At 40.7% G+C, this 18532-nt stretch overlaps 1 protein-coding gene across 2 annotated transcripts in view; it reads right to left on the minus strand.

The window, feature by feature from the left end:
- Ipcef1 (interaction protein for cytohesin exchange factors 1) overlaps positions 1 to 18532 on the minus strand; it is a 74253-nt gene that overhangs the window by 25986 nt on the left and 29735 nt on the right. For both annotated transcript variants that reach the window (XM_031352760.1, XM_031352761.1), the window contains one exon: positions 7680 to 8055. In XM_031352760.1, the coding sequence (XP_031208620.1) occupies positions 7680 to 8055 (376 nt within the window). The remainder of the gene's footprint in view (positions 1 to 7679; positions 8056 to 18532) is intronic.

Below are 18532 nucleotides of genomic sequence, written 5' to 3' on the forward strand. Positions count from 1 at the left end.
GAGAGGGAGAAGGAGACAGAGAGAAGAGAGAGAGAGCAAGAGCACAACAAGAACACATATTAACAAAAAAAAATCAATGTAGGAAGGAGTTTCTTATTTAAGATGTAAATGCTACTAAACACAAGCTCCTCCCTGGCTCCTTTTGTATACCCCTTCACACCCCTAGGAAGCAATTTCTTCCTACTAGTTGTCCCCTTTTCAAAGGTTCCACACCTCACAACACTGTCACAATCTGGAGACTACGCTCTAACACAAGAGCCTCTGGAGAAAATTTCATCTAAACCATGCCATCTGACAGCAGTAAATGCCACTAAGCCGGTGAAGCAGTGGGACGCTAAGTCACTGCTCCTGGAAATGCAAAGCAACAGTCAGGCTAGGAAACAGCCCTCCCTTGCCTATAAAGTTAAAGGCAGTCTTGGTATCCAACTCAGCAATGGCAGACCTTCGTGCTTACCCAAAAGAGCTGGCAACTTGTAATTACACAGAGATACACACAGGTGTTAACTAAAGTGCTCATTTTAAAGATCTAGAAAGAAACAGCTCTGGTGCCATCCATAGTCAGACAGATAATATGTGATCCATACAATGGAATACTGTTCAGTAATTGTTTAAAAAAAAAAAAAAAAAAAAAGCCTACCGAACCATGGGAAGATATAAAATCTTGTTTCTATACCAGAGGGGGAAAATAAGGCTACATCTCTGTGGCTGTAATCATATGACACTGAGGAAAGTAACACCAAGGAGAGATAATGAAAAGATTGGCCAGGAATGATAGCACAGGCCAGTAATCCCATCATTCTGGGAAGCTGAAGCAGGAGAATTGACAGGAGTTTGAGGCCAGCCTGGACCACCTAATGAGTTTCACAAAAGCCTGGGCTGTAATGTGAGACACTGTCTCAAAACACTAAAACAACCTCCAAAAGACTACCCTTCCTCTGATGTTTGGAGAGGAGAAGCTAGAGAAGTAGCATAGGGCACGCCAAATGTGGTAGTGGGCCTCTGTGAGATTACAGTGGGGATACATCACCAAATGTGGTGGTGGGCCTCCGTGAGACTACAGTGGGGATACATCACCAAATGTGGTGGTGGGCCTCCGTGAGACTACAGTGGGGATACATCACCAAATGTGGTGGTGGGCCTCTGTGAGACTACAGTGGGGATACATCACCAAATGTGATGGTGGGCCTCCGTGAGACTACAGTGGGGATACATCACCAAATGTGGTGGTGGGCCTCTGTGAGACTACAGTGGGGCTACATCACCATTATATATCATCAGATGCACAAACTGCACAGCAAAGACTGAACCCTAATATCCACTACAGGCTTAGGTTCATAAGAGTGTATCGGCATTTCTATGGTTTGCAGAGCCCCAGGTTGATAGATCTACAGTGTGACACACACAGCCCATACCTGAGGCTAAGAGAACATTCCAGAAAAGAACACAGAAAGATTGTAAGCATGAGAGATCCAAGATCTCTGCTGAGACAATGTTTTTTTATATATGAGAAGAAATTGAATCCATGAAACCTTAACATAGTTGCCTAAATAAGACACAAATGACACTGCCAGTTGACATGCCAACATGAATGTCATAAGGCCCTACCCCAGATGAAGACAGTCAATCACTGCTAAGATAAAATAAAAATTCATTTCTTTCCCAGGGACTCGGTAGGTTGTATACAAACATACGTGTATATCTATATGTATATGTACATATACATACATATATGTTATATATACATAGAAGTATGTATATACAAAGTGTAAAGTAACAATTAAAGAAGAAGAGGCCATGAATTTGAGACAGAGTGAAGGGTACACAGAAGGAATGTCTCAATCCCTGTTTTTGGTTGTAAGAAGGGAACCAGGCTCCTGCAAAAGGTTAAACAATAGAGGATTGTAGGAAAAGGGGGGAGGGTACAGATAGTGTACTTTCTGCTCAGGTTCTCTGTAAGTCTAGCACTGTTTTAAAATCTAAGCCTGTGAATGTGAAGTGTCTGTTTCCACCAGCATATTATGCAGCTGCCCAAAGCTGAGCAAAACATGTTCACCAATAGAGAAGACTTCTCATGGTGCTTTAAAACAATGGAGTTCTAGGAAGCAATGGAAAAGAACACATTCTAGCAATGATAAAGAGGAAAGCTAAGATGCTGGTTACTGTGTGTGTGTGTGTATGTGTGTGTCCGTGTGTGTGTGTGTCCGTGTGTGTGTGTGTGTGTGTGTGTGTCCATGTGCACACACGCACACACACACACACACATTTGTGTTCGATACTGTGCCACATATATGATATTCTTTGCCATAACAAATCATCCTCAGGAAAGAATCACTGAAGACCTAAATGTGCAGAGAGACATGAAAAAAACTAGAAAGACGTTACAAGAAAAATGGGAATGACTGAAAACCACTCCAATCATTCCCAAAGCCACTCACATCCACTAAGCCTTACCATGAGCCAGCAAGAATTTCAGCATGATTGACAGCCTGACAATGATGGCGGTGTAGCAGATGACTTGGGCTCAAAGCCATGTGGATTCAGAAATGACTCCATCATCAAACAGCAAAATGCTCCCTAACTTTCCTTCCAGTGTGCTCTTCTAAACTCTATGCATATAAAGCAAAAAGATTTTAAAAAGAAAAGAAAAAGAAAGTGGTCAAGAATAGTTAATCAACCACAATCCTGGTTGCAGAGCCTTAAGAGGAATTTCCAACATGAGGCATATCAGAGCCTTCTCTTCTCTTCTCTTGGGAAAACATTTGGTCTTCTAATCTGAGAAGGAGTTACAGCCGTGAGTGGTGGTACATCTGGAATAGCTGTCCCCAGAGCGGACTTCCTTCAATGCGCTGTCTCAATTTGCAAATGTGTTTACCCAAAATCTTTCCCCTTAAAACTCCCTTCTCAGTGCAGGCATTCTCCTGCACCTACTCCATGCATGGTTTCCTCTGAACACACTCAATCTTCCCCCTTTAACAATGGCCCCTAGCTCTAACCGCTTCTACTTCTATTCAGCTGTCACTCGTTTTCCTGCTTCTGAAATCTAGACTTCTCTTGCACCAGCCTCAGATTCCTTGTTCCAATGAGTTTTCACAGCCTCCCACATCTACGTCCTAGCCTCAGCAGCTAAGTATAGAACCAAGAAGGAGTAAAAAAGGTGATAACATTGTAACTACCACAAATGACCTAGTTACACGGTATAGGTTTGCAGACAAACTAGTCAGGTTATTTTACGGTAATTTAGAGAGATCTTTGCCACTTCATTGGGAGCAATGAAAGACATTAGTGAGTCAATCATCCATGCCTGAGATCCAAGCCAGGACAGCCAACTGTCACACAGACAAGATGCTTCTATTAGTAAATATTTATCCCCACATTAAGATCATTTCTCATTATTCTACAAACGAATAGTCCTGGGAAATTACAGACTGAATTAAATCCTAACTATGCAATGACTGAGATGAATAAGGCATAGAATCCCTCCTCTCTCCCTTGTTTCCAATTGTACTTTTGTCCTATTACAGAGGTCTGCTAACCCCTCTTACTTCCTGCCTCCCTTTATTCTAGTATAGCCTGTGACCTACAACTAAAAGAACTCTTTGGAATCACAGGTCATCACCTCTGTGTCATCACCGCAGGGAAAAATGGCCATGAACTATCTGTTGAAACTGATTTTGCCTAGTCCATCATTTGACGATGTCCCCGTTCCCCTCTCCCTCTCTTTCATCCCATGCATGCTCTCCCTTAGGTGTGACTGTTTGTACTCTGTGTCCCTACTTTTGTAAAGCCTTGTGTATCTCCTTTAGGACACCCTCTTTTACCTTCCTTTCCTTTGTTAACTGTGTCTCATTCCTCCCATTTGCCTCAGTAGATGTGACAATGGTTGGCGATAAGTCACCTTTAGATTTTAGACTTGTGTTATCTCAAAGTACAGGAGTACATGTGAGGACCCTCATTGTAATAATAACAGCAATGCTAAATTGAACTGACGTCAGTATTCAATTTAGTTTAGTTTAGTTTTAATCTACTTGTGAATCCTGTACTTCACAATGCTCAGAAACCCACTCTCCAAAGAAGAGGAGAGGAGCACTCAATTAACCTCACCACCTCCTTTCCAACTATGCTGCGTTGCAAGGCGTGGTGGAGAACCCCAGAGTTGTGTTAATCTGAAAGCTTCAGTGTAGAAAAGCAAGAGGAAGCTATTAGCACGCCCTCCCCCTTTCCTAATGGCTTACACTACAGGGAGAAGTGTCTAGAAGGATATTTAAATTCAGAACAAAATTCTAGCAACCACAATTTTAATTGCACACCAACTGCAATATATATATATATATATATATATATTTCTTCCATTGTCTAACTAGAAGAAAGGCTATAATATAGGCTGTCTGCTTTTCTCAGAACTCAGCTATTAACCTTTAAGATTCCTTTCTAGGGTAAAAGCTTCTTTTCCCCCAGACAAATGTGTCTGGAGACTAGATTTTAATCTTCTAAAATATTTAACTCCTTTCATGGATGACACTGAAACTTCAAACCCTGATATAAAGCCTTCAGCACAGTAATTTAGATGCTGAAATATCAGAGACTTTTCCCCACATTGTAAAGTTAAGACACTAATTTTTGGAAGTCACACAAAAGAGCTAACTCCTTCTCCAACAGACAAACATACATTCACAACACCCGACTTGATTACTCAACAGCAAACACAGGGGAAGACTGGGCTGCCGTTTCCATGGAGATGACTTGATGTGGTTCAGCTCTTCTGGGAAGGAAACCAAATCCCCAACAGCAGGAGAAAATCAGCAGCAAGAACTCTCTAACATATGGTAACAGCTAACAAACCAGGATGGGGAAAATACCTTTGTTCTCTCTTCCTCTCCACCAGGAGAAATACCTTCCCATCAAGCTGTTTGGAAAAAGCACCTAGATTTTGTTGGTCATTCTCTGTGTAATTCAAAACTGATTATACCGGGTCTCTTTATTCTTAGATTAAAAGAGCCGCTGTCTCCTAGATTCTTCAGCCCATGAATTCCCAGGATGGCACTTAGACAAGGACTAGAAACACATCCTTCCTCCCATAACTCTGCTTATTAATCCTTAAGGGAAACTCAATCTGCAGGCTTACCTCTTGGGAAAGAACATAAATGGAATTTTACTATCTCTAATGCCTTAGAAGACTTGATTGTCACAGAAAGGAGAGAATTATTTCCACATCTTTTAAAAATTATTATTGTTGTTATTATTATTACATTAGTATTATTGTATGTGTGAAGTATATGGGGACACAGATGTGCCACAGTACATGTGCAGAGGTCAAAGGACCACTTTTAAGAGTTCGTTCTTTTACCTTTAGGATTGTCCAGGTTTAAATTTGGGTTGTTAGGCTTATATACCACACACTTTACCCACTGAGCCATCTCATCGACCCCTCTTGTATTTCTCTTTCTAATCAAATGATTACAGTCAGTTCTTACATGGGAAACAATTGCTTGGCTTCCCCGTTCTTAACATCTGTGTGGTTTTTTTTCCTTTAACGTATATTTTCATTCATTCATTTATTTTTATGAGAGTTTTGTTCAAAGTGTTTGAATCACATTCCACCTCCTCCACCAGCCCAGATCCATGTCCTCATCCCTACCCTCCTAACTGTGTCCTTTAAAAACAAACAAACAAACAAACAAAAAACCTTTGTACTAATTTGTGCTGCCTAAATACTCTACAATGCGTGCAAGACCACATTTGCATCTTGTAAACACAAGGCTAAAGGTCACTTAAAACCTACACTTGAAAATTTCTGTGTCTTTGCCAGAACAAAATTACCATCAATATGTACTGCACACTCTATATTCAATGAAAATGGCCCTCTCTGAATGGTAAGCACATCCATCGAGAGGAGCGCAGAGAACAAGCTGTCTCCTCTGTTTTGAACAGCTCATAGCTGTTCAAGAAAGAGAAGTTTCTTTCATGTTTACACCTCATGTTTGGTTATACCCCTGACCTTAGTTGCATATGTCAAAGGAGTTGCTATTAAGCCCTATATTTTGTTTGTACAATATCTCTTCATATATTTGTGGCCAGAGGTAGACCAATACTTCCCTTCCTCACAGAACAATCCTCATCTTAGCCCTCTCTCTCTCAGTAGTGATGTTTCCTGTCTCCTACCTACTCAGTCACCTCCACAAGTTGTTTGGCCTGCCAATAACTTCATTCTTCGGTGAAGGTTTTCTAATGAAAACTGGGTAGTTGGCCCAGATGGGAGGTATCAATGCAAAATAATACTTAATACAAATCATCCATGGAGAAAGCAATGACAACTGAGTGACTTTGAGAATGAGTTACTATCCCTGGCTGTTCAAATCCACATGTATTAAAATATAGTGTGCATTCATGCACATGCACACACACATACATACACACACACACACACACACACACAGTTGCACTCTGGCATACAGTTGTGATTTCTGGCCTAAATTATTGTCTTTTAAAAATTAAATTATAGGGTATATCTGAAATATTGATAGTTTTTAAGGATTTACTTCAATATGAATGCGTACATGTGCATATCCCCCCTCTTTCTCCATGTGTATGAGTGTGCATGCAGGCATGAGTGCCTGTGCGTGTGCCCATCTATGCACATGCATGTGTACCCACAATGCATTTGGGTACAAACAGAGGCCAGAGGAGGACATACATCTCTTGGGCTGGAGGTACAGGTGGTTGTGAGCCACCCAAAATGGGTGCTAGGAATTGAACTCTGGCCCTCCAAAAGAGCAGCAGTGTTCTAAACCATTGAGCTATCTCTCTAGACCCCAAATCTGAGAGCTTAAGGACACCCTCCCTGCTTAGGGCAGAGGAGAAAGGGTTCTCCTTCATGCCATTGGGCAACTCCTGCAAGTTAGTACAGGGATTTAGCAAGCCAACCTTCTGCAGTACACTGAGAGCTTACAGTGCAAATCCATTCTTCTCCAGTTACTCACTGACATGTCAGATAACCTTGTTTTTCACCAGAATGAACGAGGCACAATTAGAAAAGACTTGTTGCGAATGGATAACTATAGAAACAACATTTGTCCTGAATCAAAGATGAAGGTTATCACCCAATTTTTAAAGACAATATTACTGATTTCTACATACAACTATTTCCTTTGTCAAGAGAAAACACTTTCCCAAGAATATAAGATGTTACCTCTTCTGTATTGTAGGTGCTGCCCTCCAAAATGCATATGAAATATCTGCCATCCATCAACCACAAAAGTACCCTTAAGAGACCACTGATAAGCCCTTTCCAATAGGAAGATGGCCTCTCTAAACTCATCTGGCAACATCCAAGCAAAATAAATTCACCCTACAGATCCCCAGGGCTTAATCATTTCACTATGGAACCAAAAACAGGGGGTTTCTCAAATTTATGGGGAGGAGTTATCATCTGATCACATGCCTGCCTGCTCATAGTCTAAAGCATTTGGTTTCCGACACTTACAACAGGTAATTAGTGGTCTAGTAACAGGAGCTGCCACAGGCAAACTCTACAAAAGGAGCTGGTGGACAACCTCCATGTGACTAAGTAACAAATTCCCATTCAGGAGTTTAAACCTTTTTGTTACAATTTTATATCAGAATTATATAATGCCCCAACAAATGTTCACCATCTAAGAAGAGTGAGCAATTTCCCAGTTTACCTCTGTCCATCATTCTTGATCCAGCAGCTCTGTCTGGGACTGTTAGATGGTCTTGATTGTTATTCAGTGAAGAAGTGTCATCACTAGACAACGAGTTCAAAAACCCACTTTCTGGTGTGATGGAGCTGTTTTCTGGGGCCTGGCAAGTGCTTGCTTCTGAGAAGGCAAGTGTGGTGTGGAGCTGTACAGCAAATGTCAGGGGATGCCCCACATCTTCAGTAGCAGGCGAGCTGTTACCTACATCATGCCAGGACTGTCTTTCTTTAGATCCCGAGGAAGAAAACCGGCTGGGTGCCTTTACTGTACTTTCCAGAGAAGAGAAAGAGCATGATGTTTCTCTCCGTTTAGGTGAGGAAGAGGATGCCCGTCGTGCAGCCTAGTTTCCACAAATAAAATCAGAAGGAAGAAAGGAGGAGAAGAAGAAGAGACATTGTGAATTATCATTCTCTCTGTTCTGATTTTATTCAAATTCGACCAGAATTATTTCAAAAAGTGATCCGGAATTTACAAAAAAAAAAAAAAAATCAGAGGAAAACTGTGTGGCACTCAAAGACCATTCTCTAAGAGCCTTTTGCATGATTTTGGGTTTACCATAAAAGATCTGAAAAATCTCCATAGCAACATTTTTTTTTTACTCAAAACTTTAAGCCTCTCCAACAACCTAAAGACTATGTTAGAGCAATTCTTTAGAATGTTTGTAGGTGCAGTAATCTATTTTTTATTCACAATGAAATGATCAAAAACAACTGAGGGAGGTAATTAATAAAAAAAGAAAGTAGAGGTTTTAGGCCTGGCCCAGTAGAATACTTCCAAGTGGGTCCAAGACCTTTGCGTAGCATTTACCTGTTCCTTAGCATGTGTGACCAACTATCAAGCGGTAACTATCAAAGCTAAAAAATAAGCTAAAGACAAGTCACTTTAAATTTTTTAATTAAAGTTTCCAACGTTATTATTTTGTGACAGGAGTGGGGGAATCCATATGCCACAGCATGTGTTAGAGATCAAAGGAGTCCATTTTCTCCTTATCATATGTAGATTCCTTGTATGGAAGTTGGATCAAAGGGCATTGGCCGCAAGCATCTGTCTGTACCTATGGAACTCTCTTGCCAGCCCCGATCACTCACAACTTTAATATAATTTCACTGAGTAAGGCAAGAATATATGTATAGCTTCTGAATTCATGAGAGAGAAGCCAAGGTTGCTCCACTGATGGTGATAAGCAAGTTGCTGAGGGATTCTCTGACAGCAGCGTCCCAGGGCAAATGGGCATGCTGAAGGACATCTCACCAGTCCACAGACATAGTATTAAGGCCACATCACCAGTGAGGACATTCTCTCCAGGCTGACACCATTTATGCTGAGATTTTATATGAGTTACGTTTTGATGTTGCAATAGTTTGAGACTCAACCAATGGCAATATTTATATGTACTGTTTCAGGGAAGTTTACATTTTTTAATGCTATCCATACTAAAAGAAAGATCCAGCAACGTCTTCCACTTTTAACATTATTCATCAATAAAATCCAAACATCTATACTTATTATGTTCCGGGTTGCCCTTTATTTCCCATACATAGCATAAGACAGAAGACAGCTTATGGTTCAGCTTCATGTTGTCATCCTATTGGATAGTCCTGTCAATTAGGCAAGGGCAGGATAGAAATCATTAAAAAGAGAAAAACATTTGGACCCTCTTCAAGACATCTATGAATTTTCAGTGATCTGAGTTTTAATCGGAAGAATTGCTACTAACTTAATATGTGTCTACTCAGATCCTCAGTGAACATAGACCACCAAATGGTCAATAAGTCTATTGTGTAGCATTTTTATAAGTATATGCATGTGTTGTGCACGTGTGTAATGGGTTTCCACCTACACTCCGGGAAGCCTGGAGGATGATGTCGGGAATTTTCTTCAATCTCTCGTCCACCTTATTCATAGAGACAGTATCTCTCAACAGAGCCCAGAGCTCAACATATGGCTAGTCTTCCAAGGTAGGCTGCTCTAGGGATCCTGTCTCCACTTTCAAGCTAGAATTACAGGCAAGCCACCACATCTGCCCAACATTTACTCAGGATCTGAGATCTGAACTCATGTATTCATATTTTTGCAGCAAACATAATAGCCACAGCCTACCTCTTCAGCCCTAGAAATGAATATTAACACAAAATTAAAATGCCTAGTCAGATATGGAATGAAATGGGAATATTTCATTCAGCAAAGTGTCAAATTGTTTGGCAGCCGCCTTACCTTAAGTCACCTAGACCAAGTAACAACTAAGAGATCAAAAACTCTTAAGTCTTACTTCTCTAGGAGAGGAGCATACAGACCTCACCCTCTCCAAATAAATGCAGGGCTATTTTACCCATTAGCTGCATCCACAAAATAATTATTAACAAAAAGACACATGCTGTTCCAGTCCTTGCACATTCTTCCATAGTGAACTACTTTGATGAAGCTTGTTTTCCACTTGATCAGCATCCCTTTGTTAAAGGGACCGAGCCTAAACTCTATCACTCCTTCCCTGGTTCTCTAATGAAATAGACTGTACACTCAAGTTGCAACTACACTTGCCTTTTTTCTTAACCTCCAAACTCCCCTTAAAGGAAAGGGCTTGTTACCGAAGAGCTGCTCATGTCCTGTTAATAAAGAGCTGGTAATAAATATTCTTGTTGACTCAGCAAAAATGCTCTTCCATCCATGCCCACAACACACCACGTAACATTTGTGGAGTTGCTTTCTTGTTTCCCTTTTTGCTTTTCAGTGTGTGTGTGTGTGTGTGTATGTGTGTGTGTGTGTGTGTGTGTGTGTGTGTGTGTGTGTGTGTGTGTGTGTGTGTATGTGTGTGTGTGTGTGTGTGTGTGTGTGCATGTCCTGATGGGAGCTGGCTGATAACCTCAAGTTATCTCTCACAAACACAGTCCACTGTGCTTTTTGAAGCAAGGTCTGCCATCATTTGGAGCCAACCAATTAGACTAGACTGGTTGGACAGTGAGTTCCTGGGATGATCCCATCTCCACCTCGCCAGTGCCAAGGTTCTAAGCATAGCATTACATTGAGATTTTTAAATGGATTCTGAGGTCAGACTCAGGACCTCATGCTTACAAGCCAAGCACTTTACCAACAGAGCTGACTCCCCTGCTCTAGATTTTTATTTTTTAAAAAAATGAGTGAATAATGAAACAAAGAAAAAACAACAATGAAAAGAACCGGAGAAATTGGAAAACAAACCGAGAAGGGAAAAGTCTTATGAGTCTGGCATGGAAGGCAGTGAAGGAGACAGAAACTGATGGCATTGAACCAATTGGAAATGGGGTTCATTTCAGCAGATTCCATCTGGGACTTTTTTTTTCTTGTAAATAGCATAGTGCCAAAACATGGCTTATTGTTTCTTGGCTTATTATTTCTAAGACTCCATAGCTCCCAGTAGGAGTACTGAGCATGGAATCCTAGCTTTCTGTGAACTGTCATATCAAATGGTTACAAAATAGCAAAGGAAATGAAAGCAGAAAAAGCATAGGGTCTGCCTTCTCTCCTCCGCAAATCTCTTTGACTAGTGAGTCTCCCCTTCAAAGCCAGTTCCCATGCCTGGTCCTAGAAACAGTCTCCCTATACCTGGTGCTGCCTTCTACTATACCAGATGAATATCATTTTATTTGACAATTTCTGTTGCCATTGCTGATTGACTGCTAAATCTTATTTGGTGAGCTGCTTGAAAACAGGCTGTTTTTAGTCATTTTTTACACTTCCATTTTTTTTCTCGCATCTGCGCCCAACACATAGTTGATAATAAATTAGTGCCAGGAAAGAATGGATCAGAGAAGCAGTTCTGTGAAGAATATCTCAGCACAGTGGTTTAGTCTCTTATTGAAGAACTTCCTCAAATCTCTCTCAACTTGCTGAATAGAATGGCAAACTTCAGGACAGGGAAGAATTTTAGAGTCAGATACACACTGTAAGCATTTATAAACTCAAGCTACATGGGTTGCTGTAACACTGGGATTGTTAACAAGATATGATTTAATTGCTTTCTGAGTGAGTTTGAAATGTTTTCAATGAGAGAATTGAAATTGTATGAATAGTTGCAGTTTTTACTTATTACACTTATGTCTCTGTGGGTGTATGCACACACACACACACACACACATGCACACACGCATGCACATGCACGCATGTGCACATAGAAGTCAGAGAACAATTATTATGGGAAATGGTTCCCTCCCTCTTCCCATCATGTGAGTCTCTGGGACCAAACTCAGGTTTTCAGGCTTGGCAGCCAACACCTATTCTACTGAGAGATCTCACGGGCCAAATGATTATAGTTTTAGCTGATTCAAAAATTAAAATTGATTTTCTCGTCTTTTTTTTTTCTGTCCGATATTTTTGTTATTGGAGAACTATAATTAAAGTGCTACTTAGCGCTAAAGTCCTTTTTGAAAAAAAAAATGTGTGTTCAAAACACAAGTTCAACAAGATGAAAAGTCATTGAAAATGAACACTGAAGGCTGGGGTTTAGGAAGAATGGTCTAGCATAAGTCTTAGCAGCATTAGTCAGGGATAGTGCAAAAGGACAAAAGGAAATGGAAGAATAACAAGACTAAACATAATAAAAACAAACAATGATAAAGGAATATATACTGATTTTTTTTTTTACTTTATTTATCAGTGTGTGTGTGTGTTTCTTTGTGTGTGCCTGTGTGTGTGTCTGTGTATCTCTGTGTGCATGTGAACACACATCTGTGGAATAGAGGAAGGGACCACACACCATAGCTCACCTGTGGAGGTCAGAGGACAACTTCCTGATTGGTTCTCTTCTACTGTGGATTCCAGGAATCAAGCTCATGTCAGGCTTACATAGAAAGTGTTTTGACCCACTGAGCATCTCACTCTAATCGATTAACTTTGAGCCCAACTCAAGTACCAGCTCTTTGGCAGAATCTCCCCAAACTGGAGTACACAAAGCAATAATCCTACTGCCCTAACCTCTGTCCGCTCTCCCAGGCACTTCGTACTTTTATCTTCTTCACCATACTCATTACTAATTGAAAACATTTCTTTGAATGGTTAACTTGTTGCCCCTCTTCAATGAACCACTTAATGATACTGATCCTGAAAGGAGCAACGCAGTGTCCTCAACAGGACCTAGCAGGTGTCAGGTACACAAAATTATACATCAGCTGCCTGATTGACAGGAGCATCAACAGAAGCAAATAATACAATGTGAAGGAATATATGTTTGCTGCTTTGTGTTGTTTTCTGAGACATGGTCTCACTGTGTAGTTCAGGCTGGCCTTAAACTTGGATTCTTCTTGCCTCCATTCCTGCAAGCTGGGATTGCAGGTATGTGAAACCATGCGCAGACAACAGCAATATCCTTTGTAAAACATAAACACCTTAAAATTTCTACCTACGATATAGTCAGGCTTACTTCTTTGGAATTTGGTTTCCTGGTTGGTAAAATTAAGCCAAGGGTTTTGAGAATCAGGAAACTAACCTTCCTAAGGGATGTGTGAAGTCTCCGCACAAGGGAGTGTCACTGTACAAGCTGGAGAAATGATATTAACTCTCTTAGTTGTAGCTAAGAGAGTGCACTGCTCTTGCAGAAAAATGGACTTTGGTTCCCAACACTCATATCAGGCAGCTCACTTCTTGTAACTCTTGTTCCAAGAGATCTGATGCCCTCTCTGACCTCCAAGGGCAATGCACTCATGTGTACATACCCACCCATGCTTAATTAAAAGTATAAATCTCTCTCTCTCTCTCCCCCTCCCTCCCTCTCTGCCTCCCTCCCCCTCTCCCTCCCCCTCCCCCTTTCCTTCTCCCTCTCCCTCTTTCCTCACAGAGATAAACCTTGGAGACTGTGGATGAGGCCATAATAGCAACCACTTTTCACCTATCCATATCCTTAAGTTCAAATGTGTGATGGGCAGACCTAGAAACATCACACACAAACAAACAAAACTATGTTGAACAGGGCTTCTGACTTCAACAATTTGATAACTAGAGGTCTAGAGAAACGGCTCAGAGGTTAAGAATATATATTACTCTTAAAGAGGAGGCAAGTTTGGTTCCCAGCACCCACATGAGGTTGAAAGGCTACTTCATGCATGTGTTATGCATACATACACTCAGGCATACATACATACATACATATATACATACATACACATAAAAACATATTTTAAACAAATGAGGCAATTATATAAATAGCACAGGTACCTAAAGCCCCAAGTACAAGGTCAAAGTAACAGCACAAAAAAAAGCATAAATAAAGTGTTCCAGAAATACAGAGAGAATTCAGAATAAGAATGAAGTAGAATCATACACATGTATTAAATACCACAATGAACCCATCACTACAAATGCCATTTAAGAGGACTAATAGAAATAACCGTCCCCCCCCCCCAAAAAAGTAAAAACAACAGTAAAACTAAAGGGACAGATTTGTCCTAGCTTAGAAGGCAGGGAATGCTTGGGCAAAGGGATCCATGTTTGAGCAGACTGAATACTCCATGAATATGGAAGGAGAGCAGCATGAGAACCACAGCTTCCTGTAACTAGATATTTTCTCCCTGCAGGTACAGAAGGGAAGCTTGAAAGACTCGGGGCAAAGTAGACATTTTCCTGGGCTAAGGGACAAAGGAGAAATTAGTGACCAGAATGTCACAGCAAATGTAGAATTGTCATGGCCTTGAATAAAAGGCCAGAGAGTAGGGCCAGGAGTAGTGGTATATGTCTTGAATCTTAGCACTTGGGAGGAAGAGGTAGGCAGAGCTCTAAAGTTCAAGGCCAGCCTGCTCTACATAGTGCACTCTGGGCAAATCAGTATTATTAAGGGGACCTTTTGAAGATCATTTTAAAGAAAAGGTAGACTAGAAATAGGGAAATAAAGAGCCTGTTGTTTCAATGACTCAGGCAAGAGCTAATGAGGGGGTTGGAGTTGGCCAGTGGGAGAAGACAGGAAGAGGTAGTGGGAGAGCCGCCATGCTAGCAGGCTGTGAAAATGAACTGTTAAAGCAAGAGATAAAAATATATAATACTGAGTTTTAGCAAAGTTTGAAAATCAGTTCGTTTTCTAAACACAAAGCTTATGATCTTTTATATCCTGAGTAGAAAGATGGTTTTCTTGTGTGTGTATGGATGGATAGATAGAGAGATAGATAGATAGATAGATAGATAGATAGATAGATAGATAGATAGATCATAAGTTTAGATATATATATTATATTCATTGGTAAATTTTCCTACAATTACCAACTTGCAAGCATCTGTACCATTCTGTATAGTGAATATTGACCAAGTGACATTTGGTAGACAGCTATTCCAGCCATAGCCTGTTTAAATGAAATCTGTATTTCTAAACTTATCCTACACTTGTTTGTTCAGTTTTTAACTTCCTCCTCTACCCCTGCCCAGTGAACCTCTTTTCAGAGTTTATTTTTACTTCCCGCTACTTTGGCTTGCTTTAGATAGCTTGTTTCAACATTCTGGGAGACATAAAGGAATTGTTCTTCTGAAAAACATCGAACTGTGAGGCCCAAACCATTCTGTTAAAATAAATCTGCCTGAGCTGCCTGAAGCTGGGGTTATAAATATTTATCCCCCTTCATATCTGATCCAACTCTTGGTGGTCTACATTCTGAGCACTCTCAAGCCCCAGCCACCTCACTTCCCCAAGGGCCTGAGTGCTGTTCCAGAAAGCCTCTGATGAACTAGGTTTCTTCCATATGCCAGCTGGGGTCTCCTTTTAAGCTCCAAAGTAACTTCACGACCCTTCTGCTCATATCCAAGTGCTCCCTAATCACTCAGAATGAAGCATCAAAAGCCTTAGCTGGCCTACAAGCCCCTTAGAGGAAGGCTACAGCTATCCTGGTGTCACTTCCTCTCTGTCTCCTTCAGATTCATGTGATCCCATTCCGGGGGCACCACTTCTCACCAATGTGATCTCTGTTTTCTTTGGTGGGAAATTCCTTCTCAGTAGGACACCCAAATGAACCAAAGTGCCTTTTGGTCCACCTTTCCTCAGCTCTAACCTGCGTGAGACCCATTCTGATCATCCATGCCTCTTAGCAGGTACCACAGTCCACTCTCTACCTCCAGCTCCCCTGGTGTCCTTCTCTATTTCTGCCACAGTAGACCTCCACCTATGATGGTCATCTGCCTCTCTCTCTCTTTGAACTGGACATTTCACCTCACAAAGACTGTAAACCATTCATTGATGGATCCCAGGGTCTGTGAAGGCAGTTGGTTCACGATTTAAGTCAATCAGCATAACAGAACAGGTTATCAGACAGTGCCTTTAAAATTAGACTTGGAAACAAAGTATGTGGTGAAAGCTTCAGCGGTAATAACAGCTCTTAAAACATTCAGTAACTCGGGACACTGGGGAACACGAAATGAGAGGTGGATTTCTTATATACTCTTTGAGGAACTGAAGAAATTTGAATAACGAGATCTACAAGTTATTGTTTGAAATGAAATATAAAGAACCTCTGTCTATTTTTAAGCCTTTTAAATAAGCCTGGGGGTGGGGGAGACTATCATTTCTTTAAGAATCAGGTCATGTTGTGGCTGGTGACAAAGCAGACAGTGGATCTCTTCCCACTGTCCTACCTGTGAGGCCTTTTCAGTTAGAAAGAACAGATTCCAAAACTCTTCCTCTCTCGCTTGAACTCCTGCCTGCGGTGCAGTGTGTTCCCTTGTGAAATTCAGCCCACTGAGATTCACTGCTAGAACCAGAAGTCTAAACTCTCGGGTCCTAAAAATTAAGATTTCTCTTTACTGTCTAGGCGTAAGAAAAGCTAGATGCTGAATTAATTATTCCACACCTTGAAAGTTTTTGAGACAACTTTCCAGAATAATATTATTTTATTACGTTCAGTTCAGCTTCATGAAATAAAAAGTCATTGTCTAACTGTTAAAAAAAAAAAAGCTTGTAAAAAATTCTATTGACACTCTAGCTTCTATATCTGATCATAGCTAGCCTATATCATACTGAGTGAAACAATAACTTGATTTATGCTCTGGATGAAAGTCATCCAGATTTTTTTTCTTTCAATTCATTTGTTTAAATTAGAAAGCCTGGTGTTTGTTATTTTAACCAAGTGCCTTATATGTCTGTTTTGTTTTTTTTTTCCCAGAAACAAGAGAAAACAAAAACAAAATCTGCCTGGGACTATGTGAGCAGAAGGAACATACTCTGTTACTAGGGGGAACACATATAACTATTCAACATTTGTCCTAGTTTGCTTTTTGGTTACCATGACAACTTGGCTTGGCTGGCCAGTCACGGTCCATCATCAGGAGAACCCAAAGAAGGAACTCAAGACACAAACCTAGAAGCAGAAGCTGGAGCAGAGGCCACACAGGAACACTACTGACGGACTTGCTCTCCATGGGAACACTACTGAAGGACTTGCTCTCCATGGCTTGCTCAGTGTGCTTTCTTATACCACCTAGAATGTTTATGTGCCTAGGGCTGGCACCACCCAGAGTGGGCTGGGCCCTCCCATATCAATCACTAATCAACAAAATGCCCCGGCGGAGTTCCCTGCAGGCAATCTGACGTACGTATTTTCTTAGATGGGGATTCTCTTCTCAAATAACAGTAGCTTGTATTAAGTTGACAAAACACTAACCAAGACAGCATTTATAGGACAATGTTATCATGTGTTACTTTAGGAAAAAAACCTATCAAAAGGCTTACAACTTCTTAAGAAACAACATTTAAGGGCCGAGTAAGCAGTTCAGTTGGTAGTGTGCTTGTCCTGTGTTCAATCCCTAGCACTACACAAAAACCAAGTATGGTGGTGCACACCTGCAGTTACAGTAACCATCATTGGAGGGTGGGACGAATGGAGACAAAAAGGTTAAAATCATTGTTGGCTACACAGAAAGTTAAAGGCCAGCTTGGATCACTTGAGACACTGCCTCAAAAAAGACAGGCAAACACACATTTGATTAGTGATTTGGAAAAAAATAAGTAGAGAATCTTCTAAGTTTAGGCCCCATTTAGGCCCCCCTAAGTTTCTCACATTGAAATGTGCAGGGCTGGACTTTAGATCTACAAATGGGCAAATATCATGGTGTAGTTCCAAACAGGTTTCCTCTGTCAGGAAACAAAAACAGTAAGATCAACTTCCTTATGGCCTTGGGAAGCAATTTATAAAACCAGAAATTAAATAAATAAACAACCAACAGACAGACAGGCAGACAGATACTAGGTCTAATAAAAGTGATGGATAAATCGAACCCATTAAAACTCACGAGCTGTCATTGATTAAAAGAAGCCATGAAAGTGTTTAAAAGAATAATAAGCAAGAGCAACTCCCTTGTAGCTTATAAGCATAGATGACAAATGCATGTTATTTCCCATATCGAGAATCACATACTGGAGAATACCATCAGTCACCAAGAATGAAGAAGAGGAAGAAGAGGAGGCAAAAACTAAAACCATCTAATAGACACCAAGAGAAAACACAAATGGCTCTAACCCTGGAAAAGGGTTTGGCCTCACTAGCAATCAAGAAAATGCAAATAAAACACTAATGCTTCTCAAGCTTGTTTGAGGATTAAGTGATCATGCATTTAAAGTACCTGGTACATGATAAACATAAAGCTGTACATTCGCCTAGTGGTGTAGGTCAAATGTAAAGCACGTGCTAGCATACAGGAGGGTCTTGAGTTCACTCAATTAACCCAAAACAATGTATTATTATTATTAACGACCTATTAATTCATTCTTAAAAATCTATACACCCAATGACCCCTGTAGAGAATCTACATCCATACATCCAAACACGAACTCTCCAAAGCCTTGGCATCCTGACCTGAAGACCTGAACTTCCAGAGCT

The sequence above is a fragment of the Mastomys coucha genome, unplaced genomic scaffold (genome assembly GCF_008632895.1).
Source record: "Mastomys coucha isolate ucsf_1 unplaced genomic scaffold, UCSF_Mcou_1 pScaffold5, whole genome shotgun sequence".
NCBI classification, from domain to species: Eukaryota; Metazoa; Chordata; class Mammalia; order Rodentia; family Muridae; genus Mastomys; species Mastomys coucha.